Source organism: Falco punctatus (assembly GCF_963210335.1).
Source record: "Falco punctatus genome assembly, chromosome: 6".
Classification (NCBI taxonomy): domain Eukaryota; kingdom Metazoa; phylum Chordata; class Aves; order Falconiformes; family Falconidae; genus Falco; species Falco punctatus.
Window position 1 is genome coordinate 31,378,254 of NC_137585.1, and position 12,646 is coordinate 31,390,899.

Below are 12,646 nucleotides of genomic sequence, written 5' to 3' on the forward strand. Positions count from 1 at the left end.
GCAGTACTGTGCTATATGATATTGCAGGAGGAGCGATTTCAGCGTTTTATCTACCTGCAGAGGAGAATTTGTATGTCTGTGTGTTTACATAGGGTTTTGTTTAGCTATTTGAAAATTATTCACTGGTAACTAACCAGTATTGAGCTGACCATTAGTTCTGTTTCTCTCTGAGGAGAGCATAAATTGAAATAAGGATTTTCTATTCTTTTTAAGAGAAAAAGTAATTTGCTTCCAAAATCTGTGTGGTCCTTGAAAACTGCTTTCTAACATCTTATTTTGGAAACTCCCTGCCATTCAGTTTTCCTGGGAAACATGAAGCACATTTCACATCTGGCTTCCCACCTCTTCAACTAGAACACAAAACTGCCCTTGAAGTTTTTGTATTATAAATATACATTGGGAGGCATTCAGGGGGATGCCACACACACACAAAAGATGAGACTCACTGCCTAAAGGAGATGCACTGGGCCACTTCATGTTCTAACCATTAGCCAACATTGAACAAAGGGGCTAAAGAGATGGGATGAGGAAAGTATCAAGGAATTCAGGGAAGTGTTGGGTGGTTCTGCACAAAATACAGAAGTCCCAGGCTTGGCACATCAAAGCTGTCCTGAAGAAAAAATCCTCCTGCCCAAGTCTCAGGTACACCAGCCTCTTGGTGTTGCCTGTCCCACAAGAACATTTCCTCTGCAACCCACCACAGCTGAGAGGGGGGGAGGCTCTGTGCTGCTCACGTGTTGCAAAACCTTTTGCTGCCCCTTGGGCGGGCGAAACCTGGGCTCTTACGGCTTGTCTGTAACAATGCAATTTCTGTTCTCTTTCTCTCCAAAGCTCAGAAATCCTACAACTGTCTTGGTCCCTTCTTTGGGTTTGGTTTGGGTATTGCCCCTAAAGTGCATCTGGATCCTGTTCTTTGAGGGGGGGTTTGAGTCATGGCTAACTACTGGTATTGGAAGCAGAGATCTGAGCCATGGCTGCAGGAACCGAGGCTTGGTATGAACCTTCAGGCTGGTGCAGACACATGCCGAGGGTGTTATACTGGCAATGGGAAGACTGCTATAACCACAGACACCCCCACAGCAGATGCGAACAGTCTACATTGCCTCAAATGCTTCATTACAGCATCCTGTGATTCGCTCTAACCTAACTAGAAGGTATCAGATAAATACTTTGGAAAGACTTGGTGTACGGGAAGGAATCTCAGACCTGCTTCCCTGTCAAATAGGAAGGTCAATCCTTGCCTAAATACTTGCCTTTGAGGCTAAACTAATTATTGAGCATAAGGCTCTTTGAAATCCACAAGTGGTGTTAAGTAAATGTAAATGACATCACCAAAACCTTCCCCCTGTTGCTTTGATGCAATTTATTCAGAATATGTAAAAAGACATTTGTAGCAGTGAGGGTAGGGCTGCACACCAAAACACCGTGGCATGCAGACAGCTCAGGTGGCTCTGAATAGCCAAGCACAGAAGCCCTGCGTTGGCACAGTCCTTTGCTTGGGCTAATATTCCCTGTTTCACACAGCAGATCATTACCTGCCCTAGCAGAAGCTCTCGCTGTTGTCACTGGACACAGTCTGGGCAGGAGGTGGCTGGTGGAGAGAGGGTGGCCATGTCTGCAGGGGTCCCCCCTAAGACAGATTACCACCTCTGCAAAGCGTCCAGTAGCAGTGATAGTAGAAGGTTAGGGTACTACTAGCAAAACAGTAAAGGGCTGTGGGTGAACGTAGCGCTGTGTGTGTTAGAAGGCCACGCACTCTTTCCTTCTCTGTCAGTATGGCTTTAGCAGAGAGGCAAATTCATAGTTAATAATATTCTTCCTGCTCCTCAAATCACACCTGAGTGAATGTTCCGCTTGGGGAGTAGCAGGAATCTCCATGGGCTTCATTCTTCCTGGCAAGGTCATAGCCAAGAAACAAGCCACCATTATTAACTTCTGCAGCATGAAAGATATCAGCAGCAAGAGCCCGTGCTATTTTTATTTTGACAGATTTTCCTACTCTGGTGTCTTCCTACCCCATCTCAGCATCAAAAGGTCAGGCAGGGCCCAGCACTGCCGTAGCTGCAGGATGGACTGCGGAGCGGAGGGGAGATTTGTTTTCCAGGACTAAGAAAAGCAGTGACCGCATCTCAGGGTGAGGGTGCTGTGAATACACTTACACACTTGCCACCAGGCTGTGTGAATGCTTGTGCTCCTTTGCAAAGCCCTGGACACTTTTCCATTTAAGCAGCATGTATCGAGAAGTTTGGAGACAAAAAAAGGTTTATCTTCTAGCCTAGGAACAGTTTTACTCAGCCAAATTATGAACCATTCTATACAGGCAATAATCTTCTGTGCATTTATATAATAAGCGAAAAGGGAGTAAGAATTTCCAGCTGCTTGACTTACCGGTGCCTGTGCTTTCTTGGCAGTTGTCCAACACAGCAATTCTTCATCAGATTAGACGAGACCAAGTGACAGACACGTGCCGAGCAAACAGTGTATCTAGCAGGAAGCGCCGCGTGCTGACGCCCAACGATCTCAAACACCTGGTCGTGGACGAAGATCATGAAATGATCTATTGTTATGTCCCCAAAGTGGCCTGCACAAACTGGAAGAGAGTCATGATGGTTTTGACGGGAAGAGGCAAGTACAGTGATCCGATGGAAATCCCAGCCAATGAAGCCCACGTGTCTTCAAACCTGAAGACCCTCAACCAGTACAGCATCCCAGAGATCAACCACCGCTTGAAAAACTACATGAAGTTCCTCTTTGTTCGCGAGCCTTTCGAGAGACTGGTGTCAGCCTACAGGAACAAGTTCACCCAGAAGTACAACACTTCCTTCCACAAGCGATACGGCACCAAAATCGTGCGGCGCCAGAGGAAAAACGCAACCCAGGAAGCTCTGCGTAAAGGCGATGATGTGAAATTTGAAGAGTTTGTGGCGTATCTCATTGACCCGCACACCCAAAGAGAAGAGCCCTTCAATGAGCATTGGCAGACTGTGTACTCCCTCTGCCACCCTTGCCACATCCACTACGACCTCATAGGAAAATACGAAACGCTCGAAGAGGATTCAAATTACATTCTCCAGCTGGCAGGAGTAGGCAACTACCTGAAGTTCCCCACCTATGCAAAGTCTACGAGAACTACTGACGAAATGACTACAGAGTTCTTCCAGAACATCAGCTCTGAGCACCAAACGCAGCTGTATGAAGTCTACAAACTTGATTTTTTAATGTTCAATTATTCAGTGCCAAGCTACCTGAAATTGGAATGAGGGACGGGTCGGGGGGAGAGAGGGGAGAGAAAGCCTGCTTTATTTAAGATTTTTATTTGTCATAATAAATATGGAGAATGGGTTATTTTGTAAATTAATATTTTCTTTTTTTGAATGATGCTGCGAGCAGCACAGTCAAAATTATTTAAATCAACTGTAAGAAAGGACAGCTCTCTTTGCAGGGTAACAGGATTGTGACGATCTAGCTGTAGAAATGAATAATACTGCTACACTGTTTAAAAAAAAATGTTAATTGTGTTCTGGTGAATTTCATTGATCTTGCATTCCTCCGATTCTAATTAATGTTATTTATACTTATTTAAAACATGGTCTCTTGGTAGGTGTCACTTCAGCAGCAGAGATAAGATATCATTTGGACAAAAGGAGTCTGGCTTTGAGCTTTCCTCACTTGAGCTTGTCTCTTGGTAATAATATTCTTCCATTAGCTGTTAATGAAGGTAAATATGGGAATGGTTATTGATACCACATGCTTTGAGAAGAGCAGTGAAAGTAATTTCTTCAGAAAGTGATATTGCACTCAAGTGTACTTAAAAATAAAATAATTGTATCTTTCTAGCCCTGAAAAGGAAAAGTAAAACAGATGTTGATAGATTCAGGATATCTAAAACCCATGACTGAAAGAAATGTGAATGTATTCCTTGGGAAGGGAAGAGACACCATGAAATTTGGGTAAGTCCGGACTTGATGAGTTTATCAAGAATATGACCAGTCCCATCATCTCTTAATTTGAAGCCCGCCAACCCAAATGAGTCCAAATCTGTGGATTATCCATCAGAAAAAAATCAGCATTTTGAAAGTGACTGTAGAGATTTTTAAATGCCCAAAGCAATTGGCATTGACTTAATTCATATCCAGGATGGGGCTGGGGGGAGCTCTGTCCTCTGCAAGCCATGCCTCCCTAGCCGATCTTGGGATGGACAACCAAAATTGGCTCAAGAGACGCTGTTCACAATATGTTGCTGTAAAGGATGTGGGCATATCATTTGAAAAGTCAGAAAGTCATCTTCATGTTGATCTCTAAGCATGCAAGGCAATAAAAAAGATCTCATCTTCCTACATGCTGGTTTCATGGCTTTTTCCTAGGGGGAGGAGGGAGTCTTCTATTTTTTAGTTGATGCCTAAATGCCATTGGCAAGGATGTTTCTAATTTCCAGTGGGTTAGTATTTCATCTAAGTCAGCTTTAGTGAGAGACTATATGACCTTTTTACTTAAGGTGAATGTCTCAGCAGTGGTTGTTTTGTGTCTAACAGCTCTTTGGGATGGCAGATTGCACCAGGCATAGCATACCGAGCGATAGTTTCGGGCAAGCAAGGACTAATCTATTCATGGCAAATAAATAATGAAAAAAGAGATTTCCATGTGGGTCTATTAGCAAGCTAGTGAACAGAAGGACAGGTTTCTCCAAATGTTTGCTTTAATGTGATGCAGGTGAGGTGTAAGGCCGAGCAGGCAGCAGACACCCTGCCTGGGGAGGGGTCTGTAGCCACCCCAAGCTCTCCCGTCCGGGGGCGGCAGTGCCGGCAGCCAGCTGATAGGCAAAAGGAGGCAGAGGCTTAAATCAGGCTATCTGTGGGAACCTAAAATCTGTTCTAAACTTGATTGATGGTTGAGACGGAGTTTTAACTTGCCTGCGTGTCAATCTTATGATCAGAACAAACCCTTCCAAAAATTGGGGACGATTTAAATAAACTCAGCTGAAGGCAGAGCTCTTTTCACAGTAGCAGAGCCAGATCCTGGAAATGTTGTATTGTACAGTACCTGATAATATCCGCTGAATTACATTAGTCTCCAGGACACACGTGTCGTTAAAGAAGACAAATAGGTTCCATCTTTCCTTATTAAAAAAAAAAGTCACCAAATAAATCTCAGCGAAGAACAAATTAGCATAACAAACAGCAGCTGAAGTCCTTTCACAATTGGATTTGGTCTTAGCCAGGATTCGGGTCATTTTTTTTTTTATCATCCCTACAAATAAATCATCCATTCTGGAATGGCCTCAGTTACTATAACTTGTTCCAAACCCGGAGTGCTGACCCCGTGGCTAGTGAAGAGCTGGCCCTGGAAGCTCTGAATTCCTGAGCAGCTGCTGAGCGCTGGCTGCTGGTTTACTTCAAAGCAGTTTTATCTCATTTAGAGTTTACGGAGCTGTTGCAAGTGCCTATCCCAGTGTGCCCTGGCTTTCTTTTGTTCGTAGTTCAATGATTATATGTTTGTTACAAAAAAATAAAAATAAAAATATATCTGTCTGGGGGTAGGTTCCCCCTCTCCCCCCACCAATATTTCCTGAAAGCTATTTGTGTGCTTGTGTGGGCTTTTATCCAGCGGTGCTCATATTTTGCTCCAATGTTCTCTTCAGGTAGCTGTTAATCCCTCCAACAGAATGTGATGTGAATTTTTTCATTTAAGAAAAAAGTTGATTCCAAAAGTAAATATTTTAAAAATGGAGTGTACTCTCCCCTTTCTTTTTGTACTTTTCTCTGGCATCACCATGGGTTTATCTGTTCTGAAATACTCTCTTCGGTTTCACTGCTTTGGAGACACAAAAAGCCCTGTTTGACAGCTGTGATAGAAAAGCTTTAGGTGAGTAGCATGTTCAGGAAATCTGAGGGGTGAGCACTGCTTGAGATGGGATTTTTAGCAGCAGCTTTGGGTTTGATTACCCAGATTCTGCCTCCCCACAGAAGGATGCCCTATGGAGGGATGCTCAGCACTTGAGATGGCTTTTATGTGGACTTAAGTGGGTACTTAAAAGTCACTTGCTTTTTAGAAACCTTGATCCCAAACTACTACAAACTGTTCATTTAGTGTGTTAAATCTGGTTCGGGGTGCTGTGAATGGACTGTAGATCTGTGTTTGAAATGAAGAGCTGACATGCTGGATATGATCATGTTATATGTGGTGAGCACAAAGCCCTCACCATGTCAGAGGAGGACCACAAATGTTAAGAAACAGGGGGGTTTTTTTGGTTGGGTTGTTTTTTTTTTGGTATACTGTGTGTGTTGTTTTGAATGAGCCAAAAAATACCTCTTTCCACTGCAGCCACACAGAGTTGTTCAGAGTCGTTCCTCCTCTCAGTGAGCTGGTGGGCACCACCTGCCGTGTGGGGCAGCCCGGGAACCAGGTTGGGTTTACCCCCACCTCTTCACTGGTTTTCCCAGCCGGAGGAGAAGAGGGCCTGCTCCCGAGCTCTGCCTCCCTCCCGGGTTCTTTCTCCTGTGGCCGCATCTGGACCTGGGAGACACACAGGCAAAACGGCAGCCTCAGCAAAATGCAGATGTGCCCGTAGGGCTGTGAGGGTTGCCTAGGCAGCTGCTGTTTCAGAAGGATGTGCATTAGTTACAGTCCAGCAGTCGTGAGCACAGAGAGGACCCAGGGGGAAGGCCCTGCTCCCCCCCTCTGTCCCCAGCACCCTCAAAGCCGCTGAGTTTGAGGAGCAGCGATCCCCATCTCTGGGAAGCTGGTGCCTCCCCATCATTTGGCAGGGCCATCGCTGAGCCCAGCAGCGCCTGTGGCTCCTTACCTGGCGCGATACCCACAGCTGGGGGTTCATTCCCTGCAGATGGCCCCAAGCACCTTAACCTGGAGCCCAGGCTGGATTTGGCCCCATTGGAACGTGGTGGTGACTCCTGGGCAGTGGGAGGTTCCCCCAAACCTGACTTGGTCCATGCTTCAGCCTCTTTGTAAACCATGTCTGTTGTCACAGAAACGTGCAAACTGCCTGAACCACGCGCTGTGTAAGACAAGGGAAATAAATAATTCACAAGCAGAAGTACTTTTAGGAGTAAATTGACCCCAGATGTTTTAGGGTTTCGCTGTAGTCTGCTGCACTTTTCAGGTACAAAAAGGGACTGTCCTTACTATTACTCTTGTTACAGAGAGTGTTATTTTCTTACATGCATGCACAATACAATGTGTACGAATAATTTAACATCGATGTGGGGTTGGATTTTTTTTTTTTAACCTATTTGTATGCAGTAGAAGGCTTGTTGTAGAAGAGTATCTCCTCATACCTAAATATACTGTTAATAAAGAAAAAAGCTAAATTATACATTGCCAATACAAGTGTGAACTGCTCATGAATCTTTCCTTAAAAAAGCCATTCAAGCCTGATTATTTTTCTAAGTAACTTCAATTAAATTGAAGAAAGAAAGTTCCTCTCTGTGTGCTTTATTTCTGGCTCATACTTTAAGGGTGGATTTTTCAGGGTGGGATTTTTGTCTGCATAGCTTTGCTTTCTCAGAAGGGTGATTTGTGGCAGGACAAGCAGAAGACTCAAAATTATCTACAGCTGGGGAGGAGGAAAGCTGAAGTCATCTAACAACATGCCTCTCACTCCCTTCTCAAGTTCCCAGCCAGCAAGGGTGAGGGCTGCCAATTTACGACCTGTCGCATGCCCAGAAACTGTCCCACCTCAAGTGTTTAGTCAGTCCGCTGACATAAACTCCAGCTATCTGGTGAGCTTTATGCCATGCACTTGCCCCCCTTCATGTGAATTCACTAACAATGGTTTTGAGTTAAACTTTTCCAGCAGTCCCCAAACGTGTGTGTTCTCATCCATGGTTTTCACTGAGGCCATGTCTAAAACCCCAAAGTAGCAACTTCCAGTTGGGCTTTGAAGACAAATAGGGTAAGGAAGTCGGCAACATAAATTACACTTAGGAAAAACATACACTCGGGCAATAGCTGCTCACCATTGTAACTGTTGGAAGGGACGCTGGAGGTCAGCTGGGCCACCCTGCTGCTGGAGGTCACCAGGGCTGGGTCTGCCATGGTTTTGACTTGCCAAGGCTTCAGTACCTGTGGGGATGGAGGGCTCAGAGCCTCTCTGTGCCTCTGTGCGACCTGTTCCAGTGCCATGCTGCCCACCCAGCAGAGATGGTTTTTCCTAGTGGCCACCTCGAGACTCCCAGTCTTTAACTTGTGTGCATCATCTGCCACTGGAAAGAAGTGTTTGGATTCACTTACTTTCTAAGTCCCCTTCAAGTAACTGTAGACTGCTACACCATCACCAGACTAAATAAACCAGATCCCTTAACATCTCCTTGTAGGTAATAGCTTTATGTCACTGAACATCATGGTATCCCATTACTGTAACTTCTCCAGCATCTTAACATCCCTCCTGAATTGGAGAACGCCCCAAAACTGGATGCTATATTCTGGGTGCAGCCCTGCCAGTGGCAAACAGACTATTTAATATGCCAGCCCCACTCCTCACAAGGCAAACATTATTCACAGTGAGAGCAGGAACAAACAGAAAATAGGAAATACGCTGAGTAGGTGTCATAGCACATGGTGGGGCACTGGCTATCTTTAGAGCCCAAGCCCATTCCCGCCTCAAACACCCCACTACTCTGCACTCCCTAATTAACAGGCAGAACTGCAGCACAGCATCCTGAAATCATCGCCTGGCTGTGCGGTATTAAGACAACAACCTTCACATTTCAAAACACTGGTGATTTGTTTCCTCTACAATCTCAGTCAGAGAGGGAGATAATTAAGAAGGTCTTGAGAAAGACCTGATCTACGTGAGCGGTTAGCCCAGCTCCAGCCACTGTGCTGATGGCTTTGCCTCCCTTGGCAGGGCCTGGATTACTTACGCTTCAAAGTGATGCAGTCTTGTTCTGGCAGAACATGGGTCTAAGCAAGACACTGCCCTGCGTCCATCAGCTCCAGTAACACCTGCACTCATGGAGATGAAGCGCGGTGTCACACACAAACAGGAGCCAGGAGAGCTCCCCTGGCTGGGGAAGGGGGGGCAGGTGGGGCAGGGCACGCCAGGGGACCAAGCCCAGGCAAGTGGGGACCAGCAGCTGCAGAGCTCTGCTGCAGAGGGACTTAGAAAATTGCAATCACATGCACACAGAAACTTCCAGTTTGGTAGGTAAGGGGGTGAGGAATGGCCTCTGGGCACAGCTCTTGTGTGCACAGCTTTTGGGTGATTGCCTTTGTTGCTTGCAAGATAGCGAAGAGCCTGATCCCTGGTACTGCCAGAGGGACTGACAAAATTTGCTTCAGTGGAAGGAAGCACGAGGATCTGTCTTTTGGGCAAGCCTCAATTTTTCCATTAAATACTTACAAATTTACAAAACGCCTCCCCATTGGTACCCAGCATACAGCTGCTGCCTCATGGCTGCCCCCCAGTACCTACCACTGGCTGCTGCTGTAGGACAGGAGAGCTGGTGGCAGCAGGGCTGCCCATGGCACCCCCGGGCACTGGGGAGATGGGTGTGGAGCACCTGAGGATGTGACAAAGTGGCAAGATCCTGCACAGCTGAGGTGTCCTCTCAGCCAAGCATGTGACAAGATTGTGCAAGTAAGTCCAGCGGAGGTATGCAAAGCCTGAAGAAAGCCTGTTCCCGTGGTTGTCACGTGCTCTCTGTGCAGGCAGGAGTTCCACCAACACTTCCCAACCTTTGCTTGGATGAAAATACATTTAATTTATTTTTATCGTAATTAAAAAAAAATAAATTAAAATCTAGGAAACTGAAAGGAAAAGGGGAAAAAAATAAACAAATGCAGCCAGCAGCAGAGTGTAAACTAGAGCATATGCTTCCCAACCCGCAGGGCTATGCTTTTCTCACTAGCTGTGTTACACATCATCACATACAAGACTCCTGGTGCCACACAAAAATATCTTGCTTTTCCAGTTGCACTTACAGTTTTGCCAAAGATTGAAAATTCTGAAAAATTAAGAGTCCAGTTTACTCTTCAATGTGCTAAAGGACAACATAGCCAAAAGCCACCTCCCCAGATTTCATGCAAATCAATTTTTTAAAAAAATCTAAGTTAAAAGAGAAAAATCAACTTTATTTTCCCTATTTGCATGATGAACAGCAGGCCTTTTGCCCCGTTACTTGAAGTCTCACTTTACTGGAGTGCTCAAGCCTCTGGACTAAGACATTCACCTCATTGTCAATAAATGGCTTCTGCTGGCAAAGTCAGGGGCATTTAGGACTGAGAGTAATGACTTACTCCTGGGGGCGGGGCGAGGAGGCAGGAGGGGATAATATTTTCATTCACTTATACATTGTTAAAAATATATTTTGCCAATATTTTATGAATATTACTGATTTTTGACACTGAAATTGATTCCTCTGTCCCTATTTTTTGAGGAAACACAGACCTGAGATACCATTTCTTAGGTGTTTAGTAGTATACGTTCTATCACTATGCAACAACTGAACAGATTATGTTGGAAAATGAGACATAGCATTTCAAGCAAAATTATGTGGGTTTGAAAATCCCATTTCAGTCAGAGTTTTTAATTAAAAAACAAACAACCAGCAAAGCTGTTTTCCTCAGTAAGAGAAAAATCAATCCAAAGTTTACGCCCTCTTTTCTGTTTTTTTACTAATATATAAAGCTGTCAAGGTAACATACAGCTGGATAATAACAGTTAAGCCATTAGGCTTCAGCTTATTCTAAAAACTAGAATTGTATTGTGGCAATTCATGGTGGTTTAGCTACCAAGATGGTCTCCATGCTGTCAGCAGCTATTTGCAGCCCTGCATGAAGTCAAAACCTGCAACCCACAACAGACCTCATTTTCCTGTAAGAGCTTCTGCAAAGACAAGGTTTGGGCATTGCCTCAGCCTTTCTTAGGCTCAATTTCATTGGGCTTACCTTAGCAGTCAAGTATTCTAGCTAAAAAAGGCTTAGTGTTATGTCTGAAGTAAGGGTGTTGGGTTTTTTTTCTTTTAAAGTGATTGTTTGCTCTATTAGTGCAATCACTGCATATATGTTTTTACCATTTTTTGAACTTGAAGGAGATGAATGTAGGAAAAAAGGTCAAATAAGAGCAAGTAGCCATGCTATGGAGAGGCAAGTGCTGTTTGCAGAGGTGTCCAGGTACATGCTGAGACACCCGTTCAAGAAAAAACAAATATTTTCCCTCCTGGAATTATAGCTGTATGTGATTTATTAAGAAATTTGCCTTCAATTATATGGAAAGACATAATAACTCAGTCATTCTGTATTAATTTTACAATGTTCTTTGCTATTTTATCATAAAAATGTTACTGCTGTGTGTGCAATAAGATTTTATGTGCAGTATGTATCATTCCTACAGCAGATGCCTTTAAAGCCTCCCATTTTCACTCAGGAAAATTTCAAAAATTAAATCGACAATTTTTTTTTAATGAAAAATACCATTGAAGTCAATGGTGCAAGGATTAGAAGGAGCCACAGCTAAGTGCAATTCAGGTGAGAAATTAAGTCTGTATAACTATGGAAAAGGAATGCAGGATGGGAGGAAATTTAAGATGGAAAGTCTCAGTTTGGGGAGTTTCCTTGTGAGATACTAAGAATTAAATTAGAGGAAAGCGTTTGAGAACAGAGTGAGCTGAGTAATCTTGCTTTGCTTCTTTTAATATGTTTCAGGTTACCTGGCAAATCCTTGCCAGGGCTGTTGGAAGCTGAATAAAAATATAAATTATTCACATATAACGTTAATGAATATTTCCATGCTGGGAAATGCAGCCAGAGGAGAGTTCATAGGCTCCGTCCTTGTTCCTAAGCAAGGAGTTACACACTTGCTCAGGGGTACTGTCACGGTCCCTGTGATGGGTGTTACTGGTAACTGCTCCTGTACGATCAAATTACCAAGCAAAGTGAGCTTTTGAGGTGTGCAGAGATTTCCAGCTGGAGACAGAGATGTTAGCTTTCCCTTTAGCAGCGGATGCATTCAACCAGGTGTGCTCCTGCTTCCAAGTGAAATAACCAGCTCACATTTTTCCTTTGATCGAATAAAAAGCCTCCGGATAATTAGCTGAGAAGATGATGGTGATGATAGCTAATGGTTTCCTTCTGCATTAAGAGATCCTGCTGATGTGATCTGTATATACATCATGATAGACGTGAACTGAATGCAGCCACGTGCTGCATTGCCTGATGCTTCCCCTCCTTTTCAGAGGCCGTCAGACAGCAGAGAAGCATCCCAAGCCTGGGTGTCCGACCCCCCTGCCACTCACAGTGGTTCATTTCTATCAAGTGACCACCAGCCTGCCATGCAGAGCAAACATGGCTCCTTGTATTTTTGTTGGCTTGAACTTGGAAATGATATATGAGAACAATTAAATCTGTTGTGGGTGGTTGACTAAGGATCCCAGGCCATAGCTCCCATTTCACAAGCGGAATTTGATTGGTGTCAGTGCTGTAACAAAGCTGGCTCTGCTCTACGGCCATTGGCACCCCCCGCAGCCCTGAGATGCAAGCACACAGCCCCCCTCCCAGGTCCACAGCCAAACCAGACTAGTCACTGACCTTGCACAGCTGCACTTGACACTGTAGCCCTCCTGCTCCTGCTCCTGAGGACTCAGGCTGGAAAAAGGACTCCAGATTACCTAGGGGCTGCCAGAGGTTGCCT

The 12,646-nt window shown here is 44.6% G+C and overlaps 2 protein-coding genes across 4 annotated transcripts in view; one reads left to right on the forward strand and one right to left on the reverse strand.

The window, feature by feature from the left end:
- CHST11 (carbohydrate sulfotransferase 11) overlaps nucleotides 1-4,337 on the forward strand; it is a 185,362-nt gene extending 181,025 nt beyond the window's left edge. For all 3 annotated transcript variants that reach the window (XM_080394026.1, XM_080394028.1, XM_080394027.1), the window contains one exon: nucleotides 2,412-4,337. In XM_080394026.1, coding sequence (XP_080250152.1) covers nucleotides 2,412-3,260 — 849 coding nt within the window. In that variant the 3' untranslated portion in view covers nucleotides 3,261-4,337. The remainder of the gene's footprint in view (nucleotides 1-2,411) is intronic.
- A 132-nt stretch (nucleotides 4,338-4,469) lies between these two features.
- On the reverse strand, nucleotides 4,470-12,536 carry LOC308066582 (uncharacterized protein). Its single transcript, XM_080394031.1, has 4 exons — nucleotides 9,431-12,536; nucleotides 7,974-8,079; nucleotides 6,803-7,012; nucleotides 4,470-6,513 (listed from the first exon to the last, which is right to left on the reverse strand). Exons 1-4 carry the CDS (start codon nucleotides 9,713-9,715, stop codon nucleotides 6,425-6,427), a joined length of 690 nt encoding a protein of 229 aa, XP_080250157.1. The 5' UTR covers nucleotides 9,716-12,536; the 3' UTR covers nucleotides 4,470-6,424.
- Between the last annotated feature and the right edge of the window lie 110 nt (nucleotides 12,537-12,646).